Source organism: Schistocerca cancellata, chromosome 4, assembly GCF_023864275.1.
Source record: "Schistocerca cancellata isolate TAMUIC-IGC-003103 chromosome 4, iqSchCanc2.1, whole genome shotgun sequence".
NCBI classification, from domain to species: domain Eukaryota; kingdom Metazoa; phylum Arthropoda; class Insecta; order Orthoptera; family Acrididae; genus Schistocerca; species Schistocerca cancellata.
The window spans coordinates 458,685,589-458,712,085 of record NC_064629.1 but is presented as its reverse complement, the minus strand read 5'-3'; the positions used below and the strand labels follow the sequence as shown (position 1 = coordinate 458,712,085).

The 26,497-nt window shown below is 39.5% G+C and overlaps 1 protein-coding gene across 1 annotated transcript in view; it reads right to left on the bottom strand.

Moving 5' to 3' along the window:
- Positions 1–26,497, bottom strand: part of LOC126184252 (Down syndrome cell adhesion molecule-like protein Dscam2) — a 536,335-nt gene that overhangs the window by 160,975 nt on the left and 348,863 nt on the right. Inside the window, exon 3 of the mRNA XM_049926621.1 lies at positions 9,624–9,799. Coding sequence (XP_049782578.1) covers positions 9,624–9,799 — 176 coding nt within the window. The remainder of the gene's footprint in view (positions 1–9,623; positions 9,800–26,497) is intronic.

The following is a 26,497-nucleotide window of genomic DNA, read 5'->3' as shown; positions in this document are numbered from 1 at the left end:
GACCACATATTCTTGGGATCCCGCCTTTTAATACATGGCACCTGGGTTGTCTTGAGACGCAATGCTCAAGAAACTCACCTGCAACAATGAATTTTTGACCGATGCTGACATGCTTCTTTTCTTTGAGCGAGGGATCCGTTGGGGACTTTGCCAATGTGTATATAGGCACGTGAAGGCAAATAACCTGCTGATGGGTGACAGGTTCAACGCATCCCTTGATTCGAGTTATATAATGTACCTCGATGTGAATAACGTATACGGGCATGCCATGAAGCAATCACTGCCAGTTGGTGAGTTTTGAAGGGTGTCCACAGATAATTGCCAAATATTAGGTGGAAAAATCATAAGAGGTATGGCATCTGATTTTAATGTAGGGTATGTGGTAGAGGCACAACTCACATACCCTATTACCTTGTATGATGTGCACGCCAATTTGATGCTATGTCCAGAGTAACTAGTTCCACATTGAGGCTCCACACCATAACTGACCACAACTCTAGGGGATAAGTGGAGACACATTTTTAATTATCGTAACCTCCTGCAGTGTCTGAACTTGGTTATGGAGTTGGTTAGAATCACCCGTTCTCTTTCCTTCAAGCAGTCCCTCTGGTTGAAAGAGTATATTGATTTGGATACGAGACAGAGAGCTTCTGCATTGTGTGACTTTGAGAAATATTTATTAAATTAATGAATAAATTCAATTTTCAGTAAAACAATGGAGAGTTTGAGGGAACAACGTGAAATTTAGAACCGAATAGGGTGGGCGTTATGGCATAAGAAAATGCATTGGAAGACCAAATTTTATGCCGGTCACCATATTCAATCAGAACTTTATTGCTGTGGAGATGGCGAAGACTACATTAGAGTTTACAAAATCTATTTATATGGTGATGTGCATACTAGACCTATCCAAATGCCACATATACCACTTTCACTATGAGTTTGCAAAAACTCATTTCGCAGATCCTAAATTACTTTAGACGGATACAGATAGCTTCATCAATTGGGTGAATAACTCGGATCCATATGAAGTAATTAAGTGCCATGGTAATGAATTCGACATGTCCTCATACACGGCTGATAGTCCTTATGCTGTTATTCCACAGAACAAAAAGGTTATCGGTCTGATGAAGGATGAGGCGAATGGACTGCCGAATGTAGAGTTTGTAGGTCTACTCTCAATAATGTATGTGTATCTCACATTGGAAGGTGCCACCCATAGGTGGGCTAAGGGTGTGTGTTGTATGGCATCGAGAGCCCTCTCTATCAAAGACTATTTGCAGTGCCTGTGCAGTGGTGATGGTGGTGCTGCACCACAACTACCGCATATGATACGGCAGACCAGCATTCGATTGAGAGGACATGAGGTGTACACTGTGCTGCAGTCTAAATTCAGTCTGCCGCCTCATGAAGGTAAAAGGATTATTTGAGATGATGGGATTGAAACTCACCCATACTTACACTACTCACTTCTAGCGAGAGAAGGGGTGGGAGACTCTGATTGAATGACGGAGAGAGAGAGAGAGAGAGAGAGAGAGAGAGAGAGAGAGAGAGAGAGAGAGAGAGTCTGCAGAGTAGTAGTATGACCCTTTTCATAGTGTAGGTAGCTTTGTGTGTGTTGGTGTGTGTGTGTTGAGAATATATTTTTGTGTACTATGTACATGTGTATATACATACACTGAGAGAGAGAATGTGTGTACAAGAAAGGATAAAAAGAAAAAAAGGAACAAAAATTAGATTATATATACACACTATCTGTGTAAAAGACATAAAAACGTAAACAAAAAATTAAAAAAATCAAAAAATACAAAATAAATTATATATTGATTTGTTCCTTCATAAGCAATGTACTTGTATACAAGGGCGATGTACTTGAGGACAATATTATGGAAATGGAAGAGGATGTAGATGAAGATGAAATGGGGGATACGATACTGCGTGAAGAGTTTGACAGAGCACTGAAAGACCTGAGTCGAAACAAGGCCCCCGGAGTAGACAACATTCCATTGGAACTACTGACGACCTTGGGAGAGCCAGTCCTGACAAAATTCTACCATCTGGTGAGCAAGATGTATGAAACAGGCGAAATACCCTCAGACTTCAAGAAGAATATAATAACTCCGATCCCAAAGAAAGCAGGTGTTGACAGATGTGAAAATTAACGAACTATCAGTTTAATAAGTCACAGCTGCAAAATACTAACGTGAATTCTTTACAGACGACTGGAAAAACTAGTAGAAGCCGACCTCGGGGAAGATCTGTTTGGATTCCGTAGAAACACTGGAACACGTGAGGCAATACTGGTCCTACGACTTATTTTAGAAAAAAGATTAAGGCAAGGCAAACCTACGTTTCTAGCATTTGTAGACTTAGCGAAAGCTTTTGACAATGTTGACTGGAATACTCTCTTTCAAATTCTGAAGGTAGCAGGGGTAAAATATAAAGAGCAAAAGGCTATTTACAATTTGTACAGAAACCGGATGGCAGTTATAAGAATCGAGGGACATGAAAGGGAAGCAGTGGTAGGGAAGGGAGTGAGACAGGGTTGTAGTCTCTACCCGATGTTATTCAATCCGTATATTGAGCAAGCAGTGAAGGAAACAAAACAAAAATTCGGAGTAGGTATTAAAATCCATGGAGAAGAAATAAAAACTTTGAGGTTCGCCGATGACATCGTAATTCTGTCAGAGACAGCAAAGGACTTGGAAGAGCAATTGAACAGAATGGATAGTGTCTTGAAAGAGGATATAAGATGAACATCAACAAAAGCAAAACGAGGATAATGGAATGTAGTCGAATTAAGTCGAGTGATGCTGAGAGAATTGGATTAGGAAATGACACACTTAAAGTAGTAAAGGAGTTTTGCTATTTGGGGATTAAAATAACTGATGATGGTAGAAGTAGAGAGGATATAAAATGTAGACTGGCAATGGTAAGGAAAGCGTTTCTGAAGAAGAGAAATTTGTTAACATCGAGTATAGATTTAAGTGTCAGGAAGTCATTTCTGAAAGTATTTGTATGGAGTGTAGCCATGTATGGAAGTGAAACATGGACGTAAATAATTTGGACAAGAAGAGAATAGAAGCTTTCGAAATGTGGTGCTACAGAAGAATGCTGAAGATTAGATGGGTAGATCACATAACTAATGAGGAAGTATTGAATAGGATTGGGAAGAAGAGAAGTTTGTGTCACAACTTGACCAGAAGAAGGGATCGGTTGGTAGGACATGTTCTGAGGCATCAAGAGATCACCAATTTAGTATTGGAGGGCAGCGTGGAGGGTAAAAATCGTAGAGGGAGACCAAGAGATAACTACACTAAGCAGATTCAGAAGGATGTAGGTTGCAGTAGGTACTGGGAGATGAAGAAGCTTGCACAGGATAGAATAGCATGGAGAGCTGCATCAAACCAGTCTCAGGACCGAAGACCACAACAACAGCAAGCAATGTACGTGTAGGCTGTATATATAAATGCATAATTTGCATGTTTTAAATAGAATAGCTTTTAAGTTTTTCACCGGCCACTAACGATCCAAGTCAGAATAGTTTTTAAGTGCGTATAGCTCACAGTCCATCAGAATTGTTATTTTAAAAACCTTTGCTATTGTGGACTGTTGATATTAGATTCTAAGCATGTGCAGTCCATCATAATTGTTGTAAAAGCTATGCTACTGGGGGTGTCGAATTTAGTTGTAGTAGTAAAGAAAGTATCTCTGCATTAGTTTTATAAATATAAATTTCCTACCAGTGTTCCTGTTGTTGTGTGTGAGGTAAAATTATTTTTGCGTTGGAATAGCAGGCTCAATTTGTACCTCAAGAATACTGCATTGAACCCAAACACTGCATAGTACCTCAAGAATTATATTGTATTTGTGTGAACTGAATAAACGAAGAAAAAAAATTATTCACCATTGGTCTTTGTTGTTTTTATTTACAAAAAACCCTGTCCTCTATTGCATTATGTATGTATATGTATATGAAGGTTGTGCATGTCTCAAATTACATTATTTTTGCTGAAGAAGAGTGCTATTAAGGAGGTGAAGCTTAAGCAATCGTAATATTTAATTGTAGCTACATCGGTAAATATGTTCCTGGCTCTCCATATTCTTGTCAGTCTTGTGTGTATTTGATGATCTGTAGACAATTTTTGCAGGGTTTAACTGCCGGTGTACTTTAGCGATCTGTGCAAAATAACTTTGCCGCTCAATGTCGGACGGTGCTCCCACACTGGCAGGAGCAGCAGTGTGATGGGTAAATTCATTGACGTACGGGCTGTCCCATTAGGATAGCTAGGAACAATGCACACTGTGATATTCTGTGACATCAGTATGCATAGGTATCGCCTCAGTAATTGTCAACACACGTGCTGCCCGGAGGTGTGTCTCATATGGGACTGGCATGAGTGCGGCTTGGAGTTCTGTGACGTCAGTATAACACTTGAAGGACTCTAACAGTATACACGAAAATAGACTCAATTTCCACCTGTTCCCTGTAGGCAGCAGCGGCCGGAGGGCGGTGGCTCACGCTGACTTGCGCCCGGCGGTGGCTTGCTGTGGCATGGACACATGCACGCCCTTGGAGCGTCTCCGCTCCGCAAAAATGTCTTCGCTCCCATCTGGTCGCGTCAGCAATGGTGCCTAGGGATCATGTATTTCGTGAGGAATTACTCAGGTGTCAATTATGAAAGTAATGCTGCCGCCTCATGATTGAGGGACCCGAACAGGCACCTGTGCATGGCTAGGCCATGGCGGCATTTTGCAGCATGTGTTTTCTTATTAGTGATCTTTTGTTAAACTATATTGCATCGATTTTACCGACCAAAGGGATGCTGTGAAGAATATCGATTTAGTTAGTTTGCATTACCTTTTTATATCAATAGTTGAGTGGAGGGTATGTGTGAGTGTTGGACATTGAGCAGGACAACAGGTTAAGTGCAGAACATTAAGTTAATCTGAATAATTTTCATGTAAAACGCAATACAATCGTTTAAGGGAGTGGTTGACAGAGAAGAATGCGCCAGAAATGGCGTTCAAATGCATGTGAAATTCGGAAAGTGTACCAGAAAACGGTGGGAGGAAATAACTGATTACTTAACTTGGTATCAAGGGCAGTACAATAGCTGAAGGAAATGGTGGTGGCATGGAAAACCACTTTACAGAACAATAGGTTAAGTGCCGACAAAGGCCCAAACATTTGGTTAAGACACCAAGAGTACAGTGCTGACCATTAGGTTATGCAACATGTTTACCCCATTTAATTGCTTCTTGCAAGACCTAGATGTTTCTAAACAGCAGAGAATGATTAGCAAGAGAAATCCAACCCCCACGAACTGAATTTTTTATAAATAAACAATATACGCTTTCTGTATATTCTATACACTGCCTTGAAACCTCTAAAACAATATTCCACACACAGTAATCGATTTCCCTCCAAATGACCGATTAATCGAGTCTTTTTCCCGCCATTTTCTGGGGATGAGATGGTGAGAGGGTAGGGGGTTTACCAGAGTGGCAGAGGTTAATTAATTTATCAAGTTAATTAAGTAGTCAATCAAATTGATAGTAGTGACAGGTGATATTCCAATAACTCAGACCTGAATGTGCACCTGTAGCAGCGAGGGGGAGGTTTCCTAAGGATAGAGGGGAGTGGGAGGGGTAAGAATAGGTTTAGTGCCTGCCAGTCAAAAGGAAGGATCCTTTTAGCAGAACAATAGGCTAAGGACCTGTCAATCAAAGGAGAACAATAAGTTAAGTACCAGGCAGTCAAAGGTAGGTTTGCGCCTGGGTACATATCTAACCCTGATGTTGGCACCCCACACTAACAAAATGCGCTCGTACGAAGGTAGTCCGTCTACTATGATGCTCCCACAAGTACAATGAACACTGCTCTGACCACGATGTCACATGCAACATATTGACGATATTACACAGGTGCCGTTTGTGGTCGAATACAGCACTGAAACTTGCAGGCCTGGCTAGCATCTGTATTTAGGTTGAAGTATGCATTTCTCGCCGTGTTTCCATGTGTTTGTCCACCCTCTGTAAGTATTCCTTGATGTCTCAGGATGTGTTCAAACAACTGACCCCTTCTTTTAGTCAAGTAGTGCCATAATTTTCTATTCTCCCCAATTCCATTCAGTATCTCTGTATTAGTGATCCGCTCTACCATTGTAATCCAGAACAATTTTCTTTACCACCGCATTTCAAATGCTTTTGGTCCGTTCATGTCTGCGCTGTTGGACGTTCGCGACTGACTTCCACGTACTTTCAGAAAAGACTTCGTACACATAAATTTATACTATATGTTAACTTATTTCTCGTTGTAAGTAATGCTCTTCTTGCAACTGTAATTCGGCGTTTTATATCCTCTTAACTTCCTCCTCAGTTAGCTATTTAATTCTCCAGCTAGTGAAACTCGTCTTTACATTCATTGTCTCTTAACCTGATTAACATAAAAATAGTTGATTTTATGCACCTATCTTATAAGTTCATATCGAGACACGATTCATTATTTTCAAGTGATCGTCCATGTTCTTTGATGCCTCTGCCAGAATTACAGTGGCATCGGAAAACCGTAAGGATTTTTTCTCTCCGTGTGCTTTGATTCCCTTCCCGTGTTTGTCCTTGACTTTATATTTTCAGTTATTTAACGTTTTCAGTGTATAACCTCCTTTCTTAATAACGAAAAGATTTACAAATTTTATATTTTTAAGCTTGTTTTTACAGCGTGGTCGTAAATTTTATGAATGTTCGCAGCTGAAGAGCTGCCAGCCCAAAGACGTTTCCGATATCACTGAGAAGTGGAAAGAACACAGGAGTTAACATTCGCCCTAGAATGCCATTCTAATTCAAAACCCAAGGACGAAGTTTACCACTGCGGAGGAACAGACAGTACGACATATTGTGGAGAACTGCCCACTCCATGGTTTTAATGGAGGTCTGGAAGACTTCTTTGATGTGATAGCAAGTGCTGTGACATCGCTGTCAAATTGAAACATTAACCTATAAAGTCCTTGGTTATGTACACGTATACAGTGTGGTCCATTGACAGTGACCAGGCCAAATATCTCACGAAATAAGCGTCAAACGAAAAAACTACAAAGAACGAAACTCGTCTAGCTTGAAGCGGGAAACCACATGGCGCTATGGTTGGCCCGCTAGATGGCGTTGCCATAGGTCAAACGGATATCAACTGCGTTTTTTTTAATAGGAACCCCCATTGTTATTACATATTCGTGTAGTACGTAAAGAAATATGAATGTTTTAGTTGCACCACTTTTTTCGCTTTGTGATGGCGCTCTAATAGGCAAAAACGAATAAGTACGTGGTCTCACCAAACATTCCGCCAGTGCGGACGGTATTTGCTTCGCGACACATTCCCCGTGTTAAAATGGACCGTTTACCAATTGCGGAAAAGGTCGATATCGTGTTGATGTATGGCTATTGTGATCAAAATGCCCAACAGGCGTGTGCTATGTATGCTGCTCGGTATCCTGGACGACATCATCCAAGTGTCTGGACCGTTCGCCGGATAGAACGTTATTTAAGGAAACAGGAAGTGTTCAGCCACATGTGAAACGTCAAGCATGACCTGCAACAAATGATGATGCTCAAGTAGGTGTTTTAGCTGCTGTCGCGGCTAATCCGCACATCAGTAACAGACAAACTGCGCGAGAATCAGGAATCCCAAAAACGTCGGTGTTGAGAATGCTACATGAACATCGATTGCACCCGTACCATATTTCTATGTACCAGGAATTGCATGACGACGACTTTGAACGTCGTGTACAGTTCTGCCACTAGGCACAAGAGAAATTACGGGACGATGACAGATTTTTTGCACGCCTTCTATTTAGCGACGAAGCGTCATTCACCAACAGTGGTAACGTAAACTGGCATAATATGCACTATTGCGCAACGGAAAATCCACGATGGCTGCGACAAGTGGAACATCAGCGACCTTGGCGGGTTAATGTATGGTGCGGCATTATGGGAGGAAGGATAATTGGCCTCCATTTTATCGATGGCAATCTAAATGGTGCAATGTATGCTGATTTCTTACGTAATGTTCTACAGATGTTACTACAAGATGTTTCACTGCGTTACAGAATGGCGATGTACTTCTGACATGATGGATGTCCGGTACATAGCTCGCGTGCGGCTGAAGCGGTATTGAATAGCATATTTCATGAGAGGTGGATTGGTCGTCGAAGCACCATACCATGGCTCGCACGTTCACCGGATGTGACGTACCCGGATTTCTTTCTGTGGGGAACGTTGAAGGATATTTGCTATCGTTATCCACCGACAACGCCTGAAAACATGCGTCAGCGCATTGTCAATGCATGTGCGAACATAACGGAAGGCGAACTACTCGCTGTTGAGAGGAATGTCGTTACACGTATTGCCAAATGCATTGAGGTTGACGGACATCATTTTGAGCATTTATTGCATTAATGTGGTATTTACGGGTAATCACGCTGTTACAGCATGCGTTCTCAGAAATGATAAGTTCGCAAAGGTACATGTATCACATTGGAACAACCGAAATAAAATGTTCAAACGTACCTACGTTCTGTATTTTAATTTAAAAAATGTATCTGTTACCAACTTTTCGTCGAAAATTGTGAGCCATATGTTTGTGACTATTGCAGCACCATCAATCACAAAGCGAAAAAAGTGGTCCAACTAAAACATTCATATTTCTTTACGTACTACACGAATATGTATTAAAAATTGGGTTCCTATTTTAAAAAAACGCAGTTGATATCCGTTTGACCTATGGCAGCGCCATCTAGCGGGCCAACCATAGCGCCATCTGGTTTCCCCCTACAAGCTAGACAAGTTTCGTTCTTTGTAGTTTTTTCATTTGACGCTTATTTCTTGAGGTATTTGGCCCGGTCATTATCAATGGACCACCCTGTATTTGCATGTTCTGTAAAGCCTTACAATATGAAAGCCTCAATTAAGGAATAAAAAGCTTCCTGGATATTAGTTCGCTGCACTTTATGTTATTGTTAGGATTAAATCATCCTATATTTCATATTGTTCACTACTACTAATACTGTATGTCGCATAATTTTAGAAGCAGAGCGCGGTTTCAGGTGTATAGAATTATAAGCATAACCCCGGGTGTTACGAAAATAGGACTTGCTCAGAATAGTCGCAAGAGTGAGAGAGTGCTGAACTACATAGCTTAATACAGCTTCATAGTTCAGTGTTCCCTCACATTTATGAATGTGCTACGTAATTATTGTTTCTGTAACACATGGTGCTATACCTGTGTTTCTCAAGTCCAGCCAACCACGCTCTGCGTCTAGTGTGTCATGAACAAGAGCGCTGACCGTAACCCAAGTACGTGTGTTTACTACTTGGTTATACTCTACGCTTGAGAATGGCTACACAGCCGAAGCTACATAGTAGTCAACAACATGAAAGAAAAGGATGGATCATTACAAACAGTAACAGCCAGTGCAGAAAATGTATATCATTCGACAAATTCATCGTGACCTGGACATTATTGCAACTAAAATATCGGAAAAACAAAGTGTTGCGTTATTTCGCAGCAGCGAAGCAACATGGTGACATGAACACTTAGCAAGCACGTAGGGAAAGCAGGTACGTACTGGTGACGAGCAGCGAGGTGGAGGCGCGCTCAGCGCCCACAGTGTTGTTGACTACGCACATGTAGCGGCCGGAGTCCTCGATGTGTGCGCTGCGTAGGAAGAGGCTGCCGCCCACTTGTCGGATGCGCTCTCCCAGCGCCACTGGCGAGCTCGACCCTCCGTGGCTGCGGAACCATCTGCAAACACGTGACCCAAACTATCAGTTCTCTAAATTTCCTTGCATCCTCCAAACACAGATGACATAGACACAACTGGAAGTGAGACAATGAAAGAAACATACTGGTTCTTCGCGTCTTTCAGGGAGAGTTTCCGCGTTTCATCGCTCCCTCCCAACTCGGGAACGACATCCACTACCTCTAGCTTTCCGTATCCTACTTTCTTTCCCATTTCGTAACCTGTCCCAGCCCCGTAAGTTCTCATGCCTCCTCAAACACCTAGAACTCCTTCACCTCATCTATATCTCCCGTAAACGTGAGTCCCAACACCTTATAGTCTCCCTCAGCACACAGAATGTGGCGTGCTGTTGCACCTCTATTAACGTATTATATCTTCGTTTCATCTCCAAACTGACATTTTCCCATGGAATTTCAATTAGTTTACCCTCCCATACCTGAAGTAAACTATTTCTTGCAGTTATAACCGATTTTATCCATTCCACTCCATCCCATATGAACACTTCAACTCAGCCTTTCCTTGCCCATTTGGCATAGTAGTCATCTCTTAAAACCCAGTACCCAACTATCAGTTCCTTCTCACACAGACATCTCAAATTCTTTTCCGCACAATGTCTCCCAAATACGTTCCACATCCTAATACCACCTACAGCCATGAGAAGACCTCATCACTTCATGTTCATAATTAATTGGATGTACACACGATCTTATGTCAAAGCGGTAGGTGGCTCAAAACAAAATGTCCAGAAACTCTGTGACCAAAATGGTACTGAAACACAGGATGACAGACTAAAGGCCGAAATACTAAATGTCTTTTTCCAAAGCTGTTTCACAGAGGAAGACTGCACTGTAGTTCCTTCTCTAGATTATCGCACATATGACAAAATGGTAGATATCGAAATAGACGACAGACGGATAGAGAAACAATTAAAATCGCTCAAAAGAGGAAAGGCTGCTGGACCTGATAGAATACCAGTTCGATTTTACACAGAGTACGCGAAGGAACTTGCCCCCCTTCTTGCAGCGGTGTACCGTAGGTCCCTAGAAGACCATAGCGTTCCAAAGGATTGGAAAAGGGCACAGGTCATCCCCGTTTTCAAGAAGGGACGTCGAACAGATGTGCAGAACTATAGACCTATACCTCTAACGTCGATCAGTTGTAGAATTGTGGAACACGGGTTATGTTCGAGTATAATGACTTTTCTGGAGACTAGAAATCTACTCTGTAGGAATCAGCATGGGTTTCGAAAAAGACGGTCATGTGAAACCCAGCTCGCGCTATTCGTCCACGAGACTCAGAGGGCCATAAACACGGGTTCACAGGTAGATGCCGTGTTTCTTGACTTCCGCAAGGCGTTCGATACAGTTCCCCACAGTCGTTTAATGAACAAAGTAAGAGCATATGGACTATCAGACCAATTGTGTGATTGGATTGAAGAGTTTCTAGATAACAGAACGCAGCATGTCATTCTCAATGGAGAGAAGTCTTCCGAAGTAACAGTGATTTCAGGTGTGCCGCAGGGGAGTGTCATAGGACCATTGCTATTCACAATATACATAAATGACCTTGTGGATGACATCGGAAGTTCACTGAGGCTTTTTGGAGATGATGCTGTGGTGTATCGAGAGGTTGAAACAATGGAAAATTGCACTGAAATGGAGGAGGATCTGCAGCGAATTGACGCATGGTGCAGGGAATGGCAATTCAATCTCAATGTAGACAAGTGTAATGTGCTGCGAATACACAGAAAGATAGATCCCTTATCATTTAGCTACAAAATAGCAGGTTAGCAACTGGAAGCAGTTAATTCCATAAATTATCTGGGAGTACGCATTAGGAGTGATTTAAAATGGAATGATCATATAAAGTTGATCGTCGGTAAAGCAGATGCCAGACTGAGATTCATTGGAAGAATCCTAAGGAAACGCAATCCGGAAACAAAGGAAGTAGGTTACAGTACGCTCGTTCGCCCACTGCTTGAATACTGCTCAGCAGTGTGGGATCCGTACCAGATAGGGTTGATAGAAGAGATAGAAAAGATCCAACGGAGAGCAGCGCGCTTCGTTACACGATCATTTAGTAATCGCGAAAGCGTTACGGAGATGATAGATAAACTCCAGTGGAAGACTCTGCAGGAGAGACGCTCAGTAGCTCGGTACGGGCTTTTGTTAAAGTTTCGAGAACATACCTTCACCGAGGAGTCAAGCAGTATATTGCTCCCTCCTACGTATATCTCGCGAAGAGACCCTGAGGATAAAATCAGAGAGATTAGAGCCCACACAGAAGCATACCGACAATCCTTCTTTCCACGAGCAATACGAGACTGGAATAGAAGGGAGTACCGCTAGAGGTACTCATGGTACCCTCCGCCACACACCGTCAGGTGGCTTGCGGAGTATGGAAGTAGATGTAGATGTAGACACATTTCCTGTGACCCCTAACCTTATCGTTATGCTGAACTGCACACATTTACTGTCTGTTATACAGCATAACATGCAAGGAGACGAAGTGATACGAACATATTGTGTACAGGTGTGAAGTCGAAAAACTAGCCGGGCATTGTCAGACTGTTTTCAGACAATGTGAGTGACAATTACTCCTGATTTATATATCTCTTATGTTGATCGGTTTTTCTTTTTTATCAATATACTAACGAAAAAACGCTATTTAATATGCACTTTACTAATACAAATCAATTAAAACTTATCACGATAACGCTACGAAGGAAAGGTTTGTTTCAATAAAACACCGCCATAGCCGGTCGTAAGTCCAGTTGAGAAAGGAGGAGGGGGAGGAGTAACACCTCGTTCAAAACTCTTGGTTCACCTGGCCCTGGTGATAGTACCTTGTGAGGGTCCCTTGTCAGGGTACGACGAAATCCTCAACGGTAGCAACAGCGGAAGAGATGGACGGGGGTACGCTGAATCTGACGGAAGAGGCACGCTTACTCAGTCTGGGAAGGAAGTTAAATCCAGAAGCGCCTGTTTCATATTGAGCGGCTCCCTGCTAGGCGTCTGGTCACCATGTGAGGTGCGGCCGTTTCCTACACATCTTACCTTCAAAAGTAAGAGGTGAACCCGATTAGCACAAACTAATCACCAAAACAATAATCAATATGGATAAGGAAGCTTTATGTGATCAGAATACATGAGGAGTTCAGTCCTCCACCATATCCATTGGCGAGGTGTCAAATGGCCATCCAGATTCTGGGGGACCACAACATACAGTTTTGGGTGAATTGGAGCAACATGAAGATCGCACAAGCAAAATTTGATCGAAGCAAATAAACTATATAGCAACATTGAACGTCGAATCGCTCATTAAACTTGGAAAACTAAAAACAGTAACAGATTACTTAGATAAAAAGAACATAATGATTACAGCTGTACAAGAAACCCATTATGAACCTTTTGAATGAAATGAACACAGAATCTATAAGAGCAAGTCCAGCTGCAAGTAATGAAAGGTGCATCCATTGTCGGCAGTCGTTTCATTATCTCTAATAAAATAATTGACTCAGTAGTAAGTTTTCACCCAACTGACGAAAGAACATCCTCTCTATCATTTAAATTCACGAACAAAGTATACACAATTCTAAACGTCCATGCCCAATCAAGTGATAGAAACCAGAAGGAAACCAGACATATTGTAGATGAATATTGGAGAAATTGTGCTGGGTGACTTCAACTCACAAACTGGAAAAGACGAAAATGTAGGAAATCTGTTGGTAAACATTATATTCAAAAGCGTATCAACAGAAACGGGAAAAGTCTAATAGAACTATGTGATAACCATAGCATAGTCGTAAAGTCTACGTCCTTTGAGAGAAAACCTAAGAAACTAACGACGTATGTGTCACCTAACCCAATCTGTGGGGAAAAACAGGTAGACCACATAGTAATAAACAGTAAGTCATCTAAGGAAATAATGAATGTCAAAGATATAAAACCCGCAAATGTCGAATCGGATCACTACATCTCTGTAGCTAAGTTTAGGGTTAGGCATGAAGTACGCAGGACATACAAGAGACAAAGAAGATCCCAAAGTCAACCATGATAAACTGCATCCGAGAAAATTAAAGGCAGAACTTCAAAACCAGGGGCGATCTTCGAAATGGCATCATCGAAGCAGCAATCATAATGGCACCACCTACCAAACTTAAAAAACAGACATGGTGGAACGACCAATGTGTCAAGGCTCTATAAGAAGACAGAAATCATGGAAAAAGTGGAATGCAAACAAAAGTCAGAAAAACAGAGAAAGCCTCCTACAAAAGAGAAGAGAAGCTACTAGAATTTTCAACAGAGAGAGAAGAAGCTGATCATCACGAATGAGCTACATCAGATTAATGAATATTTCATAAGGCATAAAACGAGAAATTATTACTAATTCTTTAAGAAACAACTAAACAAATTTATACCGCCAATATTAAAACTAGTAAGCCCAAAGACAAACCAAATGACCCATGCAGGATACCTGTGACGTAATATCAAAATAATTTGAATAATTACACAATTGTCATAAACATGAAACCAAATTCACTTCTAGTGAAAATTATACTCAGAATAACAAATCACAATCCCTGAATTTGAAAGAACTTAAATAAATCATGAGGCAGTCTGTGAGCATGGGATTAAGACGGAGCTATGGAAGGCTCTGGATAATTATATCATTCTTAAACTTAATAATATAATAGATAAAATCTGGTAGAAAGCTGAAAGTCCGGAAGACTGGAAAACTCCCATCATACACCCTCTACACAAGGAAGGCCCTAAAACAGATCCCAATTATTATAGAGGGATATCGCTTCTGGCAGTAACATATAAAATCGTATCTAAAGCACTGCTCAGTCGGGCGGAACATCAACCAGATCCACAAATAGGGGAATACCAGTGTGGATTTCGGGAAAATAGATCATGCATTGAACAGATCTGAAATCTAAAAATCATCCTCGAAATGAGAAAACTGAGAAACAGAAACTATTACCTTCGTAGATTTCGTGAAAGCAAGTACTTCCATTGACGGAGAATCCCTTATCAGCATAATAAAAGGACTCAGCTTAGATCCAAAAACTACAAACATTATCAAAGACGTACTGGCAAACACCTCATCTAAAGTTAGGTTTTGTGGAGACATCTCCAAAAGCTTTTAAGTGAAAACAGAAATCAGGCAGGGAGACGGGTTGTCGCCTATACTTTTTAATTGTGCTCTGTAAAAGTGATAAGAGAGCGGAGAAAATCAAATACGAAAAGCATCAAATTGGGAAACGGAAAGGAAACATCCATATTGCTTGCTTGGCATTCGCGGATGACATTACCCTGATCACAGACCGCCGGAGAATGCGAAAGTACAAATAGGGAACCTAATTCAGTAAACAAAGAAAATTTGTTTAAATATTTCTTTCACAAAGACAGAGCTTAGAATGAATATAAAGATTCTCTAGAGAAACTACACATAAATCAAAACAGAATCAAGAAAGTCAGTTCACTCAAATATTTAGGTGAGTCGCTAACAACGAACAATAGTGAGAAAGAAAGTATAGAAATGAGAGAAAAAAGATGGACATCGCATTCCAGACCACCAGAAACATATACAGGAAGAAGGAATTATCATGGGACCCCAAAATGAAACACTACAGTACAGTGTTGAGAACAGAAGCCCTGTATGATGCTGAATAACTAAGCCTAGTACACAAAGGTGGGATAAATAAAGTAATGAAAATAGAAAGGAGGCTGGTTAGAAGCATACTTGGCTCAAGAACAATAGGAACAGAATACAATAGACCACGACCCAACAAAGAACTCTACGAACATGTAGAGAACATAATACATATTACACGCAAAAGAAGGATGACATTCTTTGGACATCTGGGGAGAATGGAAAACGACAGGTTCACAAAAGAAATCTTTAATAAAGTAATGAACCTTAAAGGACAACCAGTGTGGTTTACGCCGATTTCAAATCACCTTAAAGAAGCAGACATTGAGATAATGGACACAAGCAACAGGAACTTATTCAGAAGATGATATTCAGGGAAAAATAAGAAATAAAATGAAAGCAGCTTCATAACTTCGAGGAGTTCCGAGGACAGATATCAGAACGCATGGAATAAATGTGGACAGAAAGCAAGAAGAAGGAAGAAAGCATGAACTTTTTTACTGATTTAATGTGCTATGTAAAAGTGCCATTCGAATAAATAAAATAAAACAAAGTGACCCAAACTGTCAGGAATTATCAAGAAAATACGCATTTACAGCTGTGAAACGGTCTTTCAACGGTACTGCTGAAGTGACGTAACAGGAAGTATTACCATGGAAGTATGCATATTTAGATTATAGTTAGATACACAATTAAATTCGTTTAACGAATCGTTTAGTATCACGTCAGTACAGTTGATAGAAACAGAAAAAGTGGGTATTAACGCTTCTGCTACCAACGGAGTTAACGGAATTACCACAGCATTTTTCGTGTATAATTTCACGCGTGCTTACAATAGGGAAGTCTTTGTATTTGTTCAGTATATATGCATTAGCGTTATTCACTTAATATATCCCAATACACTTATCGCATTTTTAGAATTATTTTCCATGACTCGTGTGGTGTTCGTGTTACCTCAGTCGGTAGCGTATGCTACGAAATTTATAGCTAACAAAATTTCATTTATAACCTTGTTATTTCATGCAGATGTAAAAAATATAATACTGTCATCAATATTGTTGTCAAGGTGTACTTCGATTTTCATTGTTGAGATATAAAAACAATGAAAAAATGAATTAATAATGGGTCTTTGATATTATTTTCGTTTGTGGCATGCCTAGCTTGTACTTTTGAGCAAAGGTTACAGTGTGCAAGAGTTTTATAGGATTATAAATAATCATAAGCCAAGTGAACTGTGTGTCGAAGATTATGACGTGTACAATTTGCGGTGTGATGAAGATGAAATCGATAACGTTGAAGTTATTGAAGAAGTTAATGATGTCACTGAAACGAGTGAAATGCATCAAATGACAGAAGACACCAGGATAAGAAAACTTATCAGAAGATGACACTGAGGATGATTATCCAACCATTTCTGGTATGTTTAAATTTAGAAGGCCAGTTCCCAATATTCTTCGACAAGAGGCTGGTCTTATAAATGACTGTAAAACTGTAAATTCAGCTGCAAATATATTTGGTCTCTTTCTTCCTGAAAACATGCTTGATATTATATGTGGGCATACCAGTGGGAAGAGTAAGGAAGCTCATGTTTCACGTATACAATGAAATTCACCGAGGACAACCTAAAGACTGGCACAACAACGTAAAGAAAGGCACATGACGAATCAGGAGCTGTTGGAATTCATTTCCATACAACTGGCTGCAGGAAAGACTGAGGGAAATCGGAGTAATGTTTCTAAGTTATAGACTATCCTCCCAGATTTACGAAATCAATTTTATACGGCTGTTATGCCACCTGTCAGATTTCGACAGTTATTAGCTATTTTGAGGTTTGATGGCATAAGCACTCGCACCATCAGAATTGTAGATATAAATGACAAGCTTCAGGCAATAAGAGAGGTTTTTGACATCTTTGTGAATGAATTTATAAATAATTACATCCCTAATGAGTACTTCACTGTTGATGAAAGACAGCTAACTTTTCGTAGCAACTGCCGATTTCTAGTATTTGTAACATCGAAACCAGAAAGGCATGGAATAAATATATGGGTATACGCAATGCCAAAGATGGATATGTATGCAATCTATAAGTATATACAGGCATGAAGGACAACCAGAAAGAAGAAAACTAAGGACAACGTATTGTGTTGGACATGGGTGGACCATATTTTCAGTCTGGAAGGGGAATCACTACAGATAACTTTTTCACTTTCATGCCGTCAGCTGAAAAACTGTTGGATCACAATACTAGTTTGAACTCTCAGTACAAACAAAAGAGAAATGCCAGAAGAGTTTTTGCCTGAAGCAACAAAAGAGGAAAAACCTTCATTATTTGGATTCACAAGAGGGTAATCATTGTCTCATACGTTCCAGAGAAAAAGAAATGTCCTATGCCGCTTTCAAACAAATACCATGACGGATCAGTCGAACGAGAAAAAGGTAACAAGACACCTACTATAATTGTTCCCTATAATGAGACTAAAGGGAAAGTCGATATGGGAGATATGCTGATAAAAAAATACAGCTTTGTAAGTACAACAAAGTCCTCCCGGTTAGCCCTACGGTCTAACGCACTGCTTTCCGGGCGGGAAGGCGTGCAGTCCCCGGCACGAGTCCGCCCGGCGGATTAGTGTCGAGGTTCGGTGTGCTGGCCAGTCTGTGGGTGGTTTTTAAGGCAATTTTCCATCTGCCTCGCCGAATGCGGGCTGGTTCCCCTTATTCCGTCTCAGTTACACTATGTCGGTGATTGCTGTGCAAACAGTTTCTCCACGTACGCGTACACAACAATTACTCTACCACGCAAACATTAGGGTTACACTCATGTGATGTGAGACGTTCCCGGGGGAGGGTTGGGTCCACTGGGGTCCGAACCGCACAGTAGCCCTCGGTTCAGTGTGGGGCGGCGGTGGAGTGAGTGGACTGCTGTAGGCTGTTGTGGAGTTGTGTACCACTGAGGGCTACGGCGGGGACGAAGCCTCTCCGTCGTTTCTAGGTCCCCAGTTCCATAAAATAGAATACAAGTACAACAAATCATTGGGTGTACAGAATAATCTCGGAAAGGGTGGAATTCGCAGCTCTCAATGCATGTATTCTATGGCCACAAAAATATTTAGCATAACAGCACGTGGAAGAACGAACAAGAAATCCAATTGGACTACATACAGAAGTTGTAAGAGCCGTTGAAGCACTTGTAGTTGAAGTGAAGAGGTACCAAAGAAGAGACATCGAAATAACCAACAAGGAAAAGATGTGCGTTGTGTCAGAGAAATGAAGACTGGGCTAGATTCATGTGCAGAAAGTGCAAAAACCAGTGAGTAAAAGCAATAGAAGAGAGACAATTGTCACAAGATGTTCTCAGCGTTTCGATACGTCAATCTAAAAAGAATAAATTTGTTTGTTATATAAAACTTAGATTTTTGTCCCTTCATCAAAGTGACTATACACATAGGATCCCAGATTCTGTATGTTTAGACAAGAGACCATCAATGATTGCTTCAGTTCTTTAATAAACCATTAGTCTTCACTATGTGACTGAAGACCTATAATAACAAAATATTTTGCAGCATTGATCTGGGGTGATTATATTATTAATCTTGGTAAACAGAAGGTGTAAAATAACCTTGGTAGAAGAAGGTATAATAATTGTGAATTTCTGCACTTTTGTCACCTTTATATCTAGAGGTTACACTACTGGGGTGGCAACAAAACTTATGGTGAAGAAGTTGTTTTAGGATTTGTTTGCTGATTGTCATTCTGGTTGCTAGTGGCTGTTTCACAGCAAAGGTAAAACTCTTGGTTCCAGCTACGTCAGAACCGAAAACTAATGCAGTCTTCTCCCTGTAAGGCGAACACTTGACGATTAACCTAGCATGCAGCTATAGCAAACAGTGCTCTCTCGGTATCCCAATGAAGGCTACGACGAAGAATTCGCAACGTAAATCGTGAAGTAAGCTGAAGTTCCTATTAGAATGATGTCCCTGGACTCAAAAACATAAGTTTTACTATCTCTATCTTATCCCTTAAGGGAGAATCATTCAGATTAATTAATCTAAATAAGAAGAAGATACCAATTGACTTTACGGGGGTAATTCCGAACCACTCTAGGAAGTAAATTGACGGTCGCGTAGTCGTCAAACGTATTCTACAATGTTAACAAATCTCCGTTAACTTGTGACAGGTGGACTATATCTGTTCAGCCGATGTGTTTCCGGAGCTGGGGAAGCTTGTGATTCAAGGATGCGGTGGCACCGGCTGCACCACGTTGTCTACGAGCAGAAATACCTAGTACGGACCACTGCGTTTTATTTAAATTTCTGTAACAATGACTTGGGTATAGAGCATAGATACCAATGATATCAAGATGCACTGACTGCAACTCGAACATCAAAAATAAAGAGCAGAGCGAACTATTTGGGTGGATCTTCTCTTCAGTAGCTATTGTAGGTACCTTGGTTTTTCTGCCCTAAGTGAACTGAAAACTATAAAACTCATTCATCAGAAGCGAATCGCATTCTTAGCAACACTAGAATGTATTAAAATAATGAGTAAATAACATTAACTTTAATATTATATACTTTAACAAAGATTTAATTATAAAGCATTTCACTCCCTCGACTGCGCGGGGTAGCTGAGCAGTCTTAGGCACCTTGTCACGATTCGCGCGGCTCCCCCCGTCGGAGATTCGAGTTCTCCCTCGGGCATGTGTGTGTGTTGCTCTTAGCGTCAGATAGTTTAAATTAGGTTATGTTGTGTGTAAGCCTAGGCACGGATGACCTCAGCAGTTTGGTCCCACAGGAACTTACTACAAATTTCCAAATTGGCACTCCCTCTCACACAGAATAACACAAATGGTTGCTCGATTGGTGTGGTGGGGGGGGGGGGGGGGAGATTAAACAGCGAGGTCACCGATGCCATAAAATTAGTAAATTAGGGAAGGATGGGGAAGGAGGTCGGCAGTACCCTTTCAAAGGAACCATCCCGGTATTTGTCTGAAGCGACTTAGGGTGATCACGGAAAAGAATAAGCAACCCATGTGGCTGACTAGATGGATAAGGATATCATGTAGAACGAAGTGGGAATTATATCAAAATGTTAGAAGTAGTCACAATCAAACTACAGTAGCCCGTTACAAACAGTATTGTAGGATGCTTAAAAACGTTATTAGGAAGGCAAAGAGTATGGTATGCAAATAGAATAGATAATTCACAGGATAAAATTAAAACCATATGGCCACTTGTGAAGGAAGTGTCTGGTCAGTTCGTAGTCAAAATGTATTCTTACTGATAAATCAGATATATGTACAGCATTTAACAATTAATTTCTGGGTATTGCTGGTGAATTAAAGAAAAATTTAGTTTCTACATGGAATCATAAAACTTTCTTGGCAAATGACTTTCCGATATTGATGTTTGAAATGCTCCTCTGTGATAGAGACAAGGGAGAGATTGAGTCAATAATTACATCACTGAAAGCTAAGGCCTCTCATGGATATGATGGTGTGCCTAGCAGAATATTGAAATATTGTGCTGCACATGTTAGCCCTGCATTTAGCCATATTTGTAATTTTTCCTTTAGGAATGGTCAGTTATTAGAACGATTAAAGTACTCAGTAGTAAAGACGCTTTATAAAAGGGGAGAAAAGGATAATGCAGACAATTTTAGAAATATTTCTATGCCATCAGTGTTTGCTAAAGTTATTGAAAAGGCTGTTTATATAAGGATAATTGATCATTTTATGTCACACGATTTGCTATCAAATGTACAGTTCGGCTTTAGAAGTCGTTTAACAACTGAACATGTTATATTCTCTTTTCCCTGTGAGGCACTTGGTAGATTAAACAAAAGGTTTTGAACGCTAGGCATATTTTTTTGATTTAACTAAGGCGTTTGATTGTGTTGATGACAAAATATTACTCCAGAAGTTAGACCATTACAGAACAAGGGGAGTAGCTCACAATTGATTCACCTCTTACTTCAACAACAGACAGCAAAAGGTTATTGTTTACAATGTTGAGAACGGCTGTGATGTGGGGTTTGAGTGGGGTACAGTCAAGTGGGGGGTGCTCCAGGGATCAGTGTTGGGGCCACTCCTGTTCCTTCTTTATATAAATGACGTGCTCTCTACTATTACAGGTAACTCTAAAATATTTCTGTTTGCTGATGACACAAGCTTGGTAATAAAGGATACTGTGTGCAACGCTGGCTCTGTTTCAAATAGAGCAGTTCATGATCTAAGTTCATGGCTTGTAGAAAATAAACTAACGCTAAATCACAGTAAGACTCAGTTTTTACAGTTTCTAACACACAATTATAAAAACCTGAAGTTTTAATTTCACAGAATGGGCATATGATTAGTGAAACTGAACAGTTAAAATTTCTTGGTCTTCAGATAGATAGTAAACTGTCGTGGAAAACCCACATTCAGGATCTTGTTTAATGACTTAATGCTGCCATTTTTACTATACGAACGGTATCTGAAGTGAGTGATCGCTCGACACGAAAATTAGTCTACTTTGCTTATTTTCATTTGCTTATGTCGTATGGTATTATATTTTGGGGTAACTGTTCCCATTCTAGAAGGATATTTTTGGCTCAGAAACGGGCGGTTCGGCAATAAGTGGTGTAAGTTCATTAGTCTCTTGTCGACCCCTATCACGAGTCTGGGTTTTTTGACATTGGCCTCACAATATATGTATTCCTTACTGTTATTTCTTGTTAAAAATATTAGCTTATCCCCAAGAGTCAGCAGCTTTCACTTACCTAAATCAGGATGGCTCCCGAATGCGAGTCCAGTGTACTAACCACTCCACCATCTCGCTCGGTAATAAAACAAATAAAAAGACAACATAAAACTAAATGCACAATGCGAATATCAACAAAGTAATTTCATAAGCGGCCTAAATATATAGTTTAAAACCAGAAAAGCAAACTTTGTGACGATATCTTTCGCTGTGACCCGAAAGTTGGACTCAAATGCCGTGAAAAAGATTAAACCAGTGAATGACTCCAGTGAAATTTCGATTCCTCCTTCTGATAACGTCAAAGGAGAAGCACTTGTGATGAGAATGGAAAACAAGCAACAAAAAATGGCTACATTAAATTGTCGAATACGTCATTTTTAAGCCAAACTGCCATTCATTCTATAAAAACCCAAGGGACAACAAGCATCAAACTCGTAATAATTTCAATGTAACTATCAGTGACGCTTTGTCAGTAAAAGTGAAAAGAACCTGAAGAATAAGTTTATCAATTTTCAGACAACTTAAAGAAAGAGGTGAATGAATGAAACAAGAAAAGGTTTCCTAGGCGAGAGAGTGACAGAATTTCTATGCAGTACCTCACAGTTGGCGCATTTTGCTCGTAGTTTAGTTCCTGGTTGTGTCACGATACCTCTAGGCTATCACAACATTTATATGAGAATTATCGAAATGTAATTGTTTAAACGGACTGCTGTGTTAAATATTGCGGTATTTTGTGCCAAATTTGACTCAGTGATCAATGATATCTTTAATTTCATTTCATCTTGAGGCTTCTTCCAAGATAGTCCCTGTGGGCATCTTCTTCATTGCTTTCATATGCATAAACATTAATAGAAGTATTGGAGTTCTGTTCAAATTTTGGAATATCTGTTAATGGAACTTGACAATTAGTTTTCTCTTTTTCAAAAATTTCTTCGAATTCTAATCCAATATTTTCATAATAGTTTGTTCATTTTGAATGGGCATTTATTTGATATAAATCTAATTTTATAGAATAAAGAAATTTTTTTATCATTTTTAACATTAATTACACCTTTTTTCATCTTTAATTACTGTTGGTAAATCATTATAAGAAGAACTAAAACTTACAGGGTGTTTATTAATATTTAATTCTAAACTATCTATATGAAATAAAGACCACCCAGATTTTTTTCCTTTGCATTGCTTCCATTTCAGTTAATAATTTATTCATTGATTTTTGATTATAATCTTTTAAATCAGTTGCTCTTAATGAAGTGGGCTGTTTATTTTAAAGTTAAATTCTTGTATTTCTTCTTTTCTTTTAAAATTACAATAAAATCTTATATTAACTTTAATTGCTCTTCTTTGTATTAAGATATTCTTTAATTTTGTGATTATTCCTTCTTTAATTTGATTAAAAAATTCTTGTACTTCAACAACATTATCATTATTACTAATTCCATAAGTTATTGCTCTTGATTTGAAAGCAGAATCTTTCATGTAAATACAATTAGTAGATTAGAAGAACTCTTCACCATTAGAAATTTGAACCTGGTAAATTTTTCTGATTATTTTTTTGTTTAATTTCTTGATATTTGTCTACTAGAAGACATGAAAATAATTTTCATTACATTATTAAAGTTTTTCATATTAAAGTTAATATTAACTTTGTTCTCACTTCAATACATTTTAATCATCTCGATATCTTTATTAATTTTACCTCCAGCTTTTCTGATAAGCTCAATTAATTAACTTTTTCTAAAATTAGAATATTTTTGGTTTTATGATTTGATGAAGTTCTTTAAAGATTTTTATTACATTCATTATCACTAACACTGTTATTAATATAGTCAACAGGATTAACAATAAGTTGATTAATTTTTGTTTATTAAGTTTTTCAATAATTACTTAAATTTTCTGTTTTAAAGCAATAGCTTGAAGTTCTTTTATAGTTGTATATTTCAGTTCCCTCTTCTTCATTTCTTTTTTCATTTCTCTTCATTAAAATAATCAATCAACTGCAAAAGATCATCCCTAGTTTCATTTGAATAACCATTTTCCTTGCAATAATTTTTTAAATCTTTGTAACTCAATCCATAATTTCCTTTACTATAAATTTTCTGAGGTTTTAAATATGTCAAATTTGTTGGACAATTTGTTATCGTTCTATTTATACAGAATGAAATTCTGTTTTTCTACTTTTTTAAATATGTTTTTAGTGTAAATGTACCTTTTGAGAGTTTTAATTTAAGTTTCAGTCGATTATATAGATAGGCAGGGTTTGATGGTTGTCATTTATAAAGAATAAAATTTATTAGATTTGAAAATTTGTAAATGAGAAATGAGAATTTCCTTTTTTCGATTTAGGCGAATGAGAGTTTTTGGTTGGGGAAAATTGCGAAATTAGATTCTTGGTTTGCGACCTGGAATTTTTACTCGAGAATGCTCTTCATCTCAGAACTCTCATCAATATACAACTACCTTACGATGATCCTTATTTATAATAAAACATATTTTCAACGTTTGAGTACCACACACAAGCATTATGCAAATCAGGAATCTAATTTCTACCACAAATACATCACAGTGTAAAATATATATGCGAGATCTTTTAGACGCCAGCGTTTGACAGCACAAGCACCCTCCTCCACCGCAATGCTCCACCAAACATATCTGTGAAGAAAAACAAAATCCTACCGACCACACAAACTAGCTATCGCGAGGCACGCGCTGTTCGTTACCTACAGTGTAGTCCGCGTCCACACTGACTAGGAGAGAGACCCATACACGAACGAATGCATGCGCGCAATACAACTATCGAAAACGCGAGTTGATTATAGGATTCCTAAACTGGTACTCTTCGCTACATTCAAAAGGAGGGAGGAAGGTTCTGCTGCATGATAGAATAGAAACAATAGTAAATACCACTGCAAGACAGAGTCCAGTGCGTTGTATTGAGAAGCACTAAACATGGCATTCTTAAAACGTGATGCCATCGCTAGTAACAATCTGTTCATGGGTCAACGTCAGAGGTCGCTATCATTCGGAAATCTGACGTCGAGAGTGGGATTTTAGAGCACTATATAATCCGTAAGTTGCTTCTCTCCGCTAGATTAGGAAGAGAGAGAAGGAGGGGGGCCTACTGCATGATAAGGTAGAGGCAACAGTAAATAATAGTGGAAGACAGAATACACTGCAATGTATCGTGTGAGAAGCACTAAACACGACACAAAGAAACCATGATACAGTCCATAGTAACAAGTTGTCATGGCTAGCCGTCAGAGACCTCTACCAATCTAGAATCTGACTATGCAGTTGGGTTTTAAGGCACTATAGCATTCCTAAATTGTTTTTCTGTGCTACATTCGGAAAGAGACCAGAAGTTTCTACGTACTTCGTGATAGAATCGAGACATCAGTAAATACCACTGCAAGTCGGCACATTTGTCACTTCGCCAGCCCTCGCTGCCTCGGGAAAGGTCAGATTGGTAGGCGCATCCTTTGTACATATAAAAGGCTGAGCTAGTCTGTTACTTCCGGTAGACAACTCCCTGTGACTCCCTTTGTAGGCAGCCACGGCGCACTGCGGAACAAACAGCTGCAGCTTGGACGTACGTAGCAGTTCTAAGCAATTCCACCCCTACTTAGACCATCCAGTTTGAAAACTGTACTTTACCTAATCCGAGGCAGCGATGTTGTTGACCATAAACCTCGAATTAATCGCCGGAAATGTAGATTTCTCTTCTTTATACTATTTATTTTCGAAGCTAGAAGAAATCAGGGAATACTTGCACTATCACATCACCTAAGTTTGATTAATTGTTGAGAAAATCATGTACAGGACTATGACATATGTTATATTCCCTCTAATTATTTCTTCATCAAGGGAAAAGTACCTTTCCTTATCTGCCTCGTTCTGAATCACAAGACTAGAATGTTAAATTCATTTTTGGCTCATGGCGAAGTGCTAAGATGTACCACTTTCACAGGACGCCGCCTCAATTTCGACCTCTCTCTTACGCCAACCTGATGTCTCGGCACATTCGTAGTCTGTTAAGGTGGACGATTGAAATATCGTTAAAAGATATCGCCACAATGAAGAAAACATAAAGTGATGAACCATATCCGTGGTGTCTTAGCCATCGCCTACACACACAAGGAAGCATGTCACTGATATCAAATTGATAGGCTAATTAATATAATGGATCATGAGAGTCACTTAGCATGGGGAGTAATTTTTCATTTCCAGTAGTCGGATTACATTCACCAGGTAGTTCAAACGGGAATGCCTGGGGGGAAGTCGATGTTCTTTTCGAGTAACTCT